The sequence below is a fragment of the Paramisgurnus dabryanus genome, chromosome 11 (assembly GCF_030506205.2).
Source record: "Paramisgurnus dabryanus chromosome 11, PD_genome_1.1, whole genome shotgun sequence".
Lineage (NCBI taxonomy): Eukaryota > Metazoa > Chordata > Actinopteri > Cypriniformes > Cobitidae > Paramisgurnus > Paramisgurnus dabryanus.
The window spans coordinates 18,258,135-18,270,433 of record NC_133347.1 but is presented as its reverse complement, the minus strand read 5'-3'; the positions used below and the strand labels follow the sequence as shown (position 1 = coordinate 18,270,433).

Sequence of the window (12,299 nt, the reverse complement as noted above, 5' to 3'; positions counted from 1 at the left end):
AACAGATATTTTCCCCAACTTTAGATGTGATATGAAGCCCTCTACAACCTTCATGTCAAAGATTAAACCAATCAGCTTGTTTGCTGAGCTTTTTCATCCTCAATAAAAGCCAAATGTGTGGCGCACCATGTTTCTACATGCGTTTATTTAACTCTTTCCCCATGAAACAAACATCACTTTCACAGTATGCCCATCGAAGGGTATTGAGCAAATATAAACGATGACACGCACATTAGTTAACATGTTTGAGGCACCAATTGCACTTACTGTTCACGTCACCAACTGTGTCAACGATGATGCACTGAAGGTTTTTTACTTACCTAATGCTCATCTACAACAGTTTTTCAACGCCTGAAAATCATTTTAAAGCACAACCACCCTTGATCTTTTATCTATAACCACATTTTTCAGTTTGACACACTCGTATATCATATATCATACCCTGAGCTCACTTTAGAAGAATGTTAGCCTAAAATACTACAGATATCTTAAAAGTCCCTGGGGGGCTGCTAGTGCACCCTTTGTAACCTGGGATCTTTCGGGACTTGAGGAAAGTCTGGGAAAATACAATGTTAGGATGTTAAGACCCTTCAGCGTGTGATAGAGCAAAAACAAAACAGACTATGCATACCTTTTATAAGCTGTACACTATAAATGAAGCATTAAGAATTTAATTCATGAACTTCATTTTTAATTATAATGTTTAATGTTCTTTGCAGTCCCTTAATTTCAATTAATTGTTCGATACTATGTGTTTGTGATATATGTAAACAACCTAAAAATGCCAAAATTGCGAAGTGCAAAAGTCCTCTTTAATGCGTATTGTCTTAAATTACACTGTATTAACTCTCCTAACAAGTACACTGACAGTAACATAATGAATTACTCATTCTAAGACGGCAAATGATACATTTCCCAGAAAAATACATTCATTCAACTCAACAGCGAGCTATGCTTGTGCTTACTAAAAAGGATTAAAATTCATTAGTCATTATGTGTTCTTGAAAAAAAATGCACTTGGGTAAGTCTTTTTTGGGTTATATTTACTTAATCTAAGATTCATTTTACAAGTGCATGCATTTCAAGGAAATGAACTGTCAAAAGAAAAGTTCAAAGACCCACATAATGAGTTTTTCCCTGGCTTTAATTTACAGTAGTCTGGATTCTCCTGAGACCCAGTAGACACTCAGTCATGACAAATAACACTTGTTTGGTATGACAGATTATAATCAGGCCTTAATCGAATGTTACATGAACATCCTCATTTATAACACAAACTGTATTATCTTTAAAGACCTAATGTAATTATAAAACTGGCAACCCTCCATACGGCTGAGTAATTGCCATTTATTCATGTGTTCGATAAAAATGTCTTGCTTCATTGCTGTTTCTGTGCCACTAATGAATGACCAGATTTCTACAGATGTACATTTTGACAGATAGGCATAGCACAAAAACACAAGCAATGGATTTAAATAAGTATGATTTTTCAACATTGACTAGGTAGTGTAATATCAGACATTTTGCATTATATTTAAATTAAAGGGGACATTTTACAATATGTCACATAAATCTTTGGTGTCCCCAGAGTACATATGTGAAGTTCTAGCTCAAAATACCATATAGATAATTTATTATAGCAAGTTAAAATTGCCAGGTGTAAGCAAAAATGTGCCGTTTTAAATCTCCTTTTAAATGCAAATGAGCTGATCTCTGCACTCAGTGGCAGTACCGTGGTTGAATAGTGCAGATTAAGGGGCGGTATTATCCCCTTCTGACATCACAAGGGGAGCCAAATTTCAATGACTTATTTTTTCACATGCTTGCAGAGAATGGTTTACTAAGTAAGTAACTGGGTTGATCTTTTTCACATTTTCTAGGTTGAAAGAAGCACTGGGGACCCAATTATAGCACTTAAACATGGAAAAGTCAGATTTTCATGATATGTCCCCTTTTTATTGCATCATGCTGTCATTCGCTTTCTCCTGCACAGAGTGAATCCCCATTAACTTTAGAGAAACATACAAAGCGTGATGGTCTTTTTATCTGTCTTTAACCCATATTTCCATTAAATGGATCAGAAAGAGCTTAAAAACAATGTGGCTAAAATTAAATCAGACACATCAACAGTAAAACAAGCTTTTTGATGAGGTTTTGCTCATATATGTATTTAAAATAATGTGAACTTGTTGAACTGGCATTAGACAGATGTTTGCAAATGCTCTCCATACATGCTGCCTATTTCCCGCTTATGTTTACCTATTCGGTGTGAAACAGACATAAAGCAATTTTGCATGTCCAACATCACAAGAAAATCTGTATGCAGAATTTTTTCATATAAAGAATTTAATATAAAGAAATGTTTGATATAACACCATGAACATTTACATGTTTTACATCACTGTTACAACCATTACAATATTAAAATGTACACATTTAGATCAGAGCTGCTAAATTGCTCACACCATCATTTTAGTGTCTTGCAGGTCCTTTAAATGTAGCAACTAAATACGTTCAGAATCCCTCAATCGATAAAGTACCCGCTATCAGGAAACCTCTGTGAGTTCAGTACAGTGGCCTGTTTGTAGATACAGAGCTGCTTTGATGTGAAGAGGAGAGGGCAGACCCTTCCCCTCCGTAATATCAAGTATGGCATGCTTCCTGCCCTGATTGTTCCCTGTGAGCGGAGACTCTAGATGCCTTAGTACAGGATCCACCCGAGGCTTGTGGGTGTTTGTGAGATCCTGGTTGTCCAAAATCGAGTTTTCTGTGGCAGTAGGTCTGTGCGTGTGCCCGGGCTCTGCACTTTCACAACTGCTGGTGGTGCTGCTCTGCTCTATGTAGAGGTCACGCACCAGGCCGTTGACTTTAATTCTGAGCGAGTCCGCCAAGCTCGCTCGGGTCGATGTACGGGTGCTTCCGTTGCAAGAAAGCGGCTCCCGTCTGCCCAAAACATGATAGCGCACAATCTTTCTAAAGGTATATCGAAACTCACGAATGCGGTAGGCGTAGATAAAGGGGTTTACGACTGAGTTCGCATGTGACAGGATTATAGCCAGGTACATGATGATAAGCGGCGGCCGTTCACACTGCGGACAAAACAAAGTGAAACAGTTGATGATGTGAAGTGGCAGCCAGCACACGGCGAACAGGCCGACAATGATGGCCAGTGACTTGGCTGCATGGACTTCTTTCTGCAGGGTGGAGCGAGACTTGAGCTCACACGGCACGGCTTTGGACTCGATGCATTTGAGTTGGTGGCGCGCAGCCATGAAGATCCGCAGGTAGATGGCCAGCATGAGAAGCAGAGGGACCAGGACGCAAGCAAAAAAGTTGAAGTAAACCATGTAGTCCATGACGACAACCTCCTCGAACAAACACTCCATCATGCCGGGATGACAGGTGGTGTTGAGGGGCTCTCCTGAGCGGGTTTTGTGCCAGCCTAGCATGGGCGTCAGGCCGATGATGACCGACAGAACCCAGCACAATGCAATAATGCCTTTGGCACGCTGTGCTGTTACTAGACTGTTGTATCTAAAAAAAGAGAGAAAAAAATAATCTTTCAGTTTTTTGTGTTTGTCTAGATTACACATCTAGGGGTTCCAACATCTCTTATGGTGTTATCATGTCAAAATCATCATAATTGTGACCCTGTTTTTGTTTGATTTCTACAGAATGATCTTTATGTAATGTAGAACGACTTTATGTAGAAAACAGTCAAACGACTTTAGCTGGGTTTTCACAGACTGGTTCACACCATGAGTAAACACCACCTCAATATTTACGAAAGTCACAGTAAAGGTGCCACCAAAGTTCACGTTAGTTACATATAAAGACCTCAGATGCAAATCCCTCTAAGTGCGATATCCAAATATATTCAGTAAACCTCTTTCATCCGAGTTAAAATCTCTTTCAGCTTAACATACATTATGCACTTAGAGGACTTTGCTGAAAAATTGTTGTGGTGTTTAATGGATTCTGCCAACAAACCGGTATTTCTGAATTTAGATGGAGGTGGCATTTAGTAGATGTTGCATTAGAGATTTTCATATATTCCTTGTATTTTATCATAGACTCTTAAAAATAAAGGTTCTACAAGGGTTTTTCGCAATGATGACACAGACAAACATTTTTTTGTTCTTTTAAGTCAAAAGCAGTGGCGGCCGGTGACTTCTTTATAGAGGGCGCACAATGCTTAGCCTGTCATGTGTGTGGCTCGTCATGTCAAAATATGTGTTTGGCGCTTCATGTGAACCCATGTGCATCATGCGTGATGTCAAAATACGTGCCTGCTTCAGACACTACGAAGGGGTTTATGATAAAGAGACTCTCACGTTTGCCAGATTCTCGCTAAATCTTATGTGAAATCAGAGTTTAGTGTTAAAGAGTACCAATGGTACGATTCAAGATTTTAAATTTCCTTTGGTGTGTGTAAGTGTGTATTAGTACATGTTAACAATATGCAAAAGGTACAAACCCCAAAGTAAATGATGAGTTATCGTCTCCAATGTAAATCTCTAAGTTAACTCCTGTTAGCATTGCATAACAATCAAATCTTTTCTAACATGGTAAGGAGCGTCACATTTCCGGCTGACGTCAGAGGTATTCAGGCCAATCACAACGTTCAGATTAGCTGGCCAATCAGGGACACAGAGCTTTTCAAATCCATTAGTTTTATAAAAAAACTGTGCGTTTTAGGAAGAGAGTGAAATCTGGGGCTACAAAATTGTACGGTATGTGGAAAATAATGTGTTTTTTTAACCATAAACCACGCAAACACATTGTATTATACCAAATACAGAAAATAAAGTTGTTTTTAGCAATGAAATAGGTGCACTTTAAGATAGTGTCTTGCGAGTATTTTGTCAACGTGAGCATCTCTTTTCTCATAAACCCTTTCACCGCTTTTTTCGTGTGGCACATATTTTGACATGACACATGATGCACATAGGTTTACGTGACACTCCCAACACATAATTTGAATTTGTGTCCCTCTGAAGAGAAGTCACCGGCTGCCAAAAGTTCTTAAAATAACTATTTCCCTACAATTATACAGTCTGTGGACATTGAAGGGTTCTTCATGAAACAATACATCCAGACAAAGATCATTTTTGAAACCTTTTTTTGCTGACTAGCAGTGGTTCTCAAACTTTTCGCAGTGCATCCCCTTTGTGTGCATCCCTTTGCGTCCCTACCAATGAAAATTCATGACAAAAACAATCTCAAACTTAAAATCTGAATTAAACAAAGCACATTAAATGAAACAATGTAGTGCACAAAATTTATAATAAAGTAATATATTTTACAAAATGTCATAAAACTGGGGGCCCTGGCATCATCTTCGACCCTCTAGTTTGGAAACCACTGCCATATGGTGTGCTTTATTGAAATGTTGCTATGAAAAAAATGTCAATAAATAAAAAGTTTTAATATTTTGCTTTGATTAACAGCTAAGTCAAACCTTTTTTGCCACAGAAAAGAATTTGATGTTAAAAACTAGGATTCGAATCTCTGAGTTGGCATTTCACAATAGTGAAATTTAGACTCAACAGGAACATAGCAGCCCTACCACAACCACCACAGTCCTGAAGATCTAGCATCCATTCAAAGTGTTTCCCGCAAACGCTCTCATTGGAGCAATTAAAAAAGAAAGAATGTGCATGGAAATGTCACTGTTTGGAACACAAATCTATTTTCAGAGCGTTTTTTTTTGGCCAGTGTGGGAGAACAGCTGAGTTCCTTGGCCTCTATTTCTCTCTCTCTCATTCTCCAGATGTGAAAGTTCAGTGATGCGCACAGAGAAAACAACCCCACCACCACCACCCATCCAAAACCTGCCTCCGGGACAGTCCAGACAGGACATGGAGATGCGCAGACACTTTCACATGCTGTGCTATTAATAAGCAGAACTGTCCACTACTTTATAGAGACTTTAAGGATTATATATTTCATATTAACTTACATAAAAAATAATAAACCTTTCATATCGAAAGTTTTAATAAAAAACGAACCTCCGATAAATTATTTGTGATTTGCTGAAAACATATTGAGGTCTGTAAAAACTATCAGCAAAACATTACAAAGTAAATCAGATTTATGACGGGTTATGGTCAAAGAAACACAAAATTAAGATCTATTTTTCACCGCAAAACAGCCAAGAATTGTATGTTTAATGGAAGAATATGATGTGTCCAATTGCTGGGTTCATAAGTTCATGTCATGTTGCTAAGCTGGCTGTGATTAACGGTTTGCTTGTCCCGACAAATGGGAACTGTGTAGTTAATTCCCCACTGAAAAGATCATGTGCGATCAGCACGAACTTTCATGCCGGCTGAGTCTGGTTAATGCTAGTTAAAGATGGTTTGGTGGACCAACACAGCCAGGCTTCTCACCAGCAAAAACTGCTAGTTGGTTATATCAGTTCAGATAGGGGAAAAGGTGGAAGGCCAAGACAGTTTTACTGAGGTGACATGAAACATTTGGTCTATAAAATCTAATAACAGATTTAAGACACATGGTACCATTAGAGATCAGAGACACTGCAACCGCCCTGAAATATGATACATTTGCAAAGATAATCGCACTGACTACATAACTGCCAGTCTTCCTTAAAAAAATAGTTTACTTCAAATTTAAACTTCTGTTATCATTTACACGCCTATTGTTCTACTCTTCAATGGAGAATGCACCTAATGAAAAACAGGATTAGGGGTTTTAAGCTCCAAAATGACAAAAAGCATCTTGAAAGTTTCAAAATAGTAGTCCAGACTATGTTTGATTTATATTATTTCATTTTGAAGTCATATAATAGGTCTGTGTAACAAACAGATGAACCAGTATTGAAATATATTAGTTATTCACTTTCTGCATAATCTTCTTGTTGACAACACAAAAGTTGTTCTACAACTATAATACTTTTTTTTTTATAATACTTTATATTTTCTTTAAAAAAAAATGAGATCTGCAAAAGATTACACAGATAAATCCATACAGGTTCACAAACATCCATTTATCACTTTTCTCCATTAACCAACCCACTTCACTCACCTTAGTGGAATTTTGATGGCAATGTAGCGGTCGATGGCAATGGCCAAAAGACTAAATATGGAGCTCTGGGTCAGCACTAACACAAAGCAGGCGATAAACAGACAGCCGTAGAAATTGGCACAAAAACCGGTGCTGATCACGATGGAGAAAGGGATGGCCAGCACTCCCACTGCGATGTCCGCCACGGCCAGCGAAACAACAAAGAAGTTGGTGATGCTCTGGAGGTTGCTATTGAGTCCCACTGCCCAGCAGACCAGCACGTTGCCCAGGACAGAAAGCAGGGCGATCAGCAGCTCCAGTGTTATGTACAGCACGTCGAAGACATTGCTCAGCATGGTGAGGTTGCTGGGAAGAAAGGATGATGGCTCGCCTTAATGTCCATAGCTGCAGCCCGAAGCACCAGCCACCTCACTAGAGGCTATGAGTCAGTCTGAGACTGAGATTTTTTATGTAGATACTAAAACTTTAAATGGTAAAAAGAAAGAAATTGCTCCTGGGCTGGCCAAGAGTGTTGATTAAATAAAAGGATGCCAAAAGCGAATTTTCCTGAGAGAAACTGCAATCCACGCTTGGTATAATAAAAAAAATGAAAATAGGAAGTCTCCTTAGATCAGTCAAAGAGATTAGGTTTTAAATCACCAGATAATAAGAACAATCCATGTCAAGACATTAAATGTGATAGTCCAATCATCCGTCCAGTGTCTTCCTATCATCATTCAGTTTTCCACTGTGTTCCCTGGAGAATCATGTCGTAAACCGGAAAACAAATCTCTGCAGAGAATGACAAAAACAGATCAAAGTTACTTCTTGTGATTTATACTTTCTTATATAACACCAACTTCTATCGCTATATTCATGGTGAGGATTAGTATTTAGCAATGTCCATAGTATTTTAGTAATATCCAAAGTAGATTTAGTGATGTCCAAAGTACCGAGTAAGGGCAATTTAGTATCTCCTAATCTGCATGTCTTTGGGCTGTGGGAGAAACCGAAAAACCCAGAGGAAACCCAATGACACAGGGAGACAGCAAACTCCACACACATCCACGGCACAGCTGGGACTTGAACTAGGGATGCACTGAATTGATTCACAAAACGTGAATCAATCTTATCCATAATGTAATTGTATTAATGTAAGCTAAATATCAGAGTTGGAGATTAAAATCAGGATTTATTGGTAACACTTTACGATAAGGTTTTATATATTTTTTCGCATTTATTAATCTTTGTTAAGGTTAATGCCAAAACAATTGTAAATGTTAGTTCATGGTGCATTAACTAATGTTATACTTTTGATTTCAAAAATGTATTAGCAGTCTCACAGCTGAAATTGTAACCCTTATACTTCACGTCTATGAAATAAACTCATAAGAGCAACTTAGTGGATAACTAAACTGAATGGTTAATTCAATTCAAGCATAACATTACCCAAAACTTTTGTAAATGTCTCAGAAGTTTGTTTCAGTGTTTATGGGAAGCTATTCGAAAGTGCTTAACATCGAGAGTTTAGGCTCAGGAACATTCCCAGAGTAGCTACTGAAGAGAAGCACCCTGAGGTTACTCACCTCGAAACTACAAGAAAAAATACATGTGCCTCAAAATTCAGCATATCTGTTTAGTTTATGCACATGTCTTAAAATATGATTGGCTACTATATTTTATTACGGTAGTAGTTGGCAAAGTGGTATTAGGGAACATTCGTTCCTTGGACAGAAACTTGTCCCCACATACAAGATTCTTTTTGTATATAATTTTACATGCAAGTTATTTGTCAACATGACAAGACTGTCTGACATTTTGTACAAGTGTGACTGAATGCATGAACCAGGAAACCGGAAGAACGCAAAGACATGAAAGGAATGCGAGAATTGACAAGAAATGAATGTGGGGGGACGCTTGAGAGGTGAGAAAACCCAAAACAATAAACAAGTAGAGCCTGACGGCCAGCCTCACGGCCATTGATATGGATCTGTGGAAGTAAAATGACAATGGAGCAATAAAGAAAGATAACGCAGGGATTAATCCTTTGATCAATAGTCTATTTGCCTTACAGTGGTTTACTGGTTTCAGTGCATTGTGTTTACATGAGAATGTTAAAAAGGCACTGCAGGCTGTGAGGTAAAACAGCAGACTCAACAGCAAACTCCTGTGAAGGATGAAGGCTGAGAGCATCTGTATCACTTGCTTTTAATGAATGCATAAATAACAGTAACGGCAAACTGTATCTGACTCAGATTATTTTATCATCTCTAACAGCACCCTACGCACTTTGATACTAAAGATGAAAACGAGCACAGAGGAAATAGATGTAGGTCAGATATGTGAATTTTAAGTTAATAGCCATATTTTACTTCACCTGACTGATGGGATGATAAAAATAAAAACGTTGTTGTTGAAAATCTTACAGTCAATTATTTATCATGCTAAAAAACAACGTTGTGTCCGTCAAGTCAGGTAACTAAAACATCTACTACAGCAAGATCTATGTAAACTGCAAGACATATGCACAGAAACAAATGATAAGCTATTATAAAAACACGTTAACTGATATGAAACCTTTCTTAAATAGGCTATAAAGCCGCTAAACCAATTCTCTATCATTCAGACATAAAAGTACTTTGAAAATCTGCAACATGTATATAAATTGCTCCAGTTTCATTCATTGAAAATGAATTGTAGTTTGTGGCAACCTGAGGTAAATGAAATAAAGCGAATCTGTAAATACACGAAATGATTTTATAAAAGAAGAAAGACTAACAAGTGCGCACATATTTACGTTATAATAAAAGCTACATATGTGTGTGTGTGTGTGTGTGTGTGTACACAATTGTTTAAAACAACTTTACTTGTTAAAACTTTTAAAAATGCATGTGTCTGTCTGTTCCGTCGACTTACCATGATACTTGATATAACTCCAGGAATGACTGAATAAAAATGAAAACAGAAAGTCACGTAGACAAAAACTGAAAATGTAACCCCTCCAGATGAGCGTGTGATCCTCAGATATGAAGGAAACTTTGTGTTTATTTGCGTGTTAAGGAGTCAGATGCTTGATCCGGTATGTTCGAGTCTGATGCGGCGGTCGCGGTCACATTACTACTGAGAGATGACAGACTCTAGGGACCCTATAGAGATTGTGTTTGACCAATCCTCAAACAGGAACCAGGTTATCACATGCTCCCAGCCTTTTGACTTGCTGATACCGTTTCTCACCATGATACAGTATCAAAGAAACGAGTTGACGATTGACAGATCAGAATTCAGTTAAAGGTTAGGTTTTTACAGGGTTGCTTGTCATTTGTGCAGCTGGGTGATGATGCAAAGCTGACCTAGTCTGTAAAAACCCATTAGTCTTTATGTGTGATTTCCTGTCTTCTACAATCATCCTACGTAATGTAAAAAAACGTTATGGGAAATACCTTGATATTTATAATAGTCATGTCAAAACTGAATTAAATGAGTGACATCAAATGTTGATGCGTCGATGAAAAAAATTGTGGAATATAATTGGGGCCCCAGTGCATCTATCAATCTAGAAAATGTGAAAAAGATCAACCCAGTCACTTAGTTATAGTAAACCATTCTTTGCAGGCATGTGAAAAATTCGGGCATTGATATTTGGCTCTCCTTATGATGTCATAAGGAGATCTTATTATAATAATACCGCCCCTTAATCTGCACTATCCAACCACAGCACTGCCATTTAGTGCCATAGACTGTAAAAAAGATGGGCGATGCCTGTTCGCTCTCTTCCATTTGTAAAAAGTGAAGTCCCGATATGGCGCTGACATCTTGGGTCTTGAGTCTGCGCAGTAGCGATTTCGGGACCAGTCATGTGCAGTAGTGAGCAGGAAGTAAAGCTGCGAAATCAAGACACCGCCCTCGCAGAATGCGCATATCACACGATATCACAGCTGTCAATCATGACGTGACACCACAGTTATGTCATTAAATAACTAATTAAAAACAAACTTATTTTAAAAACAAACATTTGATTTTACATCAGCGTGATAAAAACTACAGTAAATGACAGAAACCAGCTTCGGATAAAAAGAAAATTGAAGTGTAATAAAAAATTTTAGTTGGTCTCAAGTCCCATTGAATAACATGGGGAAATGGCGTTTATGACCTATACTGGGACCAGTCACTGGGGGCGATCGAGACGTATTGGCTTCACTTTTCAGGGCTTGTGCGGCACGCTTGTTCAGTGTAGAGAGAAAGGGAGAGAAAAATTATTGACAGCACAATTGAGTTTGAATTGCATCAAACTACCATCATTGCGATCAGTGTTTGAATTTCATCGGCTCATTTGCATTTTAAAGGACACACCCAAAATGGCACATTTTTGCTCACACCTACAAAGTGGCAACTTTAATATGCTATAATAAATTATCTATTTGATATTATGAGCTTAAACTTCACATGTGTGCCAGGGGACACCAAAGATTTATTTTACAATTTAAAAAAAATATTATGACATGTCCCCTTTAAGTCGTCTATTACTGATTTGTAACTGTTATTCATGATATGATGAGAATAAATAAATCTTGTTTCTAAACTCGGTTGATAAAAACCATTTTATTGACAAAAATGAATTGCTTGTGTTTATTTTTACACCATTGAATCTCAAACTTATTGATTTTAAGCCCCCTACCAAGGTCCACAGCAATATTTAAAGGCCCTTCCTAATTTTTACTCAATAAAATAGAGTTTTGCATATCATGTATATTCATTATAAAAATAACCATACAGTTCAGATGTGATAACTTATTAAAATGCTTGTTTAGTCTTAGAAAATGAATACTTAATCAAAATAAGTCCTCTTGAGACTCCCTGGTTGTTGTTTTACACTAGTGACTTGTCCTCAGGACAAAAGTGTTGAACTGCAGTTAACCCTGGTATATTTAGGTTAATCTTGATCCTCACACAAAACAATGAAGAATAAAAATCAATGGGTACCACAACAATAGGGCCCTGTGCAGTAAAGCAGGCTAATTATTTGGTCTCATTCAGGATAAAATGTGACTTTTCTTCCACTCATAATGACTGACGTCACGTCTAATCTTAGAAGTGTGCTAATCATACTGCACAACACCCATCCTTTCCCACAATAAAGACCTAGGGCTAAATTCATCAACACTTTCCATCTCCTTTTGCCGGTTTCAAACGATCCGTTAAATGTGTTTAAGACAAAGATTAGGCAACCCTTACAGCCAAATAGGAGGACAACCAGAACGCGTTACAATGTTACT

General features: G+C 37.8%; 1 protein-coding gene across 2 annotated transcripts; it reads right to left on the bottom strand.

Moving 5' to 3' along the window:
* Positions 1 to 985: 985 nt before the first annotated feature.
* On the bottom strand, positions 986 to 10,260 carry adora2aa (adenosine A2a receptor a). Of its 2 annotated transcripts, XM_065247221.2 has the most exons (3): positions 9,943 to 10,260; positions 7,048 to 7,818; positions 987 to 3,534 (listed from the first exon to the last, which is right to left on the bottom strand). In XM_065247221.2, exons 2-3 carry the CDS (start codon positions 7,380 to 7,382, stop codon positions 2,547 to 2,549), a joined length of 1,323 nt encoding a protein of 440 aa, XP_065103293.1. In that variant the 5' UTR covers positions 7,383 to 7,818; positions 9,943 to 10,260; the 3' UTR covers positions 987 to 2,546. The 2 variants fall into 2 exon arrangements, with proteins under 2 accessions (XP_065103294.1, XP_065103293.1); XM_065247222.2 differs by lacking the exon at positions 9,943 to 10,260 and having other exon boundaries at positions 986 to 3,534; positions 7,048 to 7,417.
* Between the last annotated feature and the right edge of the window lie 2,039 nt (positions 10,261 to 12,299).